The sequence below is a fragment of the Eimeria mitis genome, genomic scaffold (assembly GCF_000499745.2).
Source record: "Eimeria mitis Houghton genomic scaffold, Emh_scaff3285, whole genome shotgun sequence".
NCBI lineage: Eukaryota > Apicomplexa > Conoidasida > Eucoccidiorida > Eimeriidae > Eimeria > Eimeria mitis.
The window spans coordinates 2195-2544 of record NW_013571625.1 but is presented as its reverse complement, the minus strand read 5'-3'; the positions used below and the strand labels follow the sequence as shown (position 1 = coordinate 2544).

The following is a 350-nucleotide window of genomic DNA, read 5'->3' as shown; positions in this document are numbered from 1 at the left end:
CAGCCGCAGACATTCTTGCTGCTGCTCGAATGGCAGCAATGCAACACCACGCTGCTGCTGCTGCTGCTGCTGCTGCTGCTGCTGCTGCTGCATGGGGTACTGCGGCAGAGGAGACAGAGTCGGCATCAGCAGCAGCAGCAAACTAAACCAGCTGCTGCTAGCAGCAGCCCTGGGAGCAGCAGCAGCAGCAGCAGCAGCAGGAGCAGAAGCAGAAGCAGCAGCAGCAGGGTATCTGTTAATGCTGCGAGCAGCAGCAGCAGCAGCAGCAGCAGCAGCAGCAGCTTCAGGGTCTCTGCTGCATGCGTTGAGTGCATCTATAGCGCCGCAGCCATAGATGTAGAGGAGCCGCA

General features: G+C 60.0%; 1 protein-coding gene across 1 annotated transcript in view; it reads right to left on the bottom strand.

Annotated features, from left to right (window-relative positions):
- The window catches only part of EMH_0064340 (uncharacterized protein), a gene marked incomplete at both ends in the record, with an annotated part of 2867 nt that overhangs the window by 2393 nt on the left and 124 nt on the right, over positions 1–350 (bottom strand). The window contains one exon of the mRNA XM_013498240.1: positions 3–350. Coding sequence (XP_013353694.1) covers positions 3–350 — 348 coding nt within the window. The remainder of the gene's footprint in view (positions 1–2) is intronic.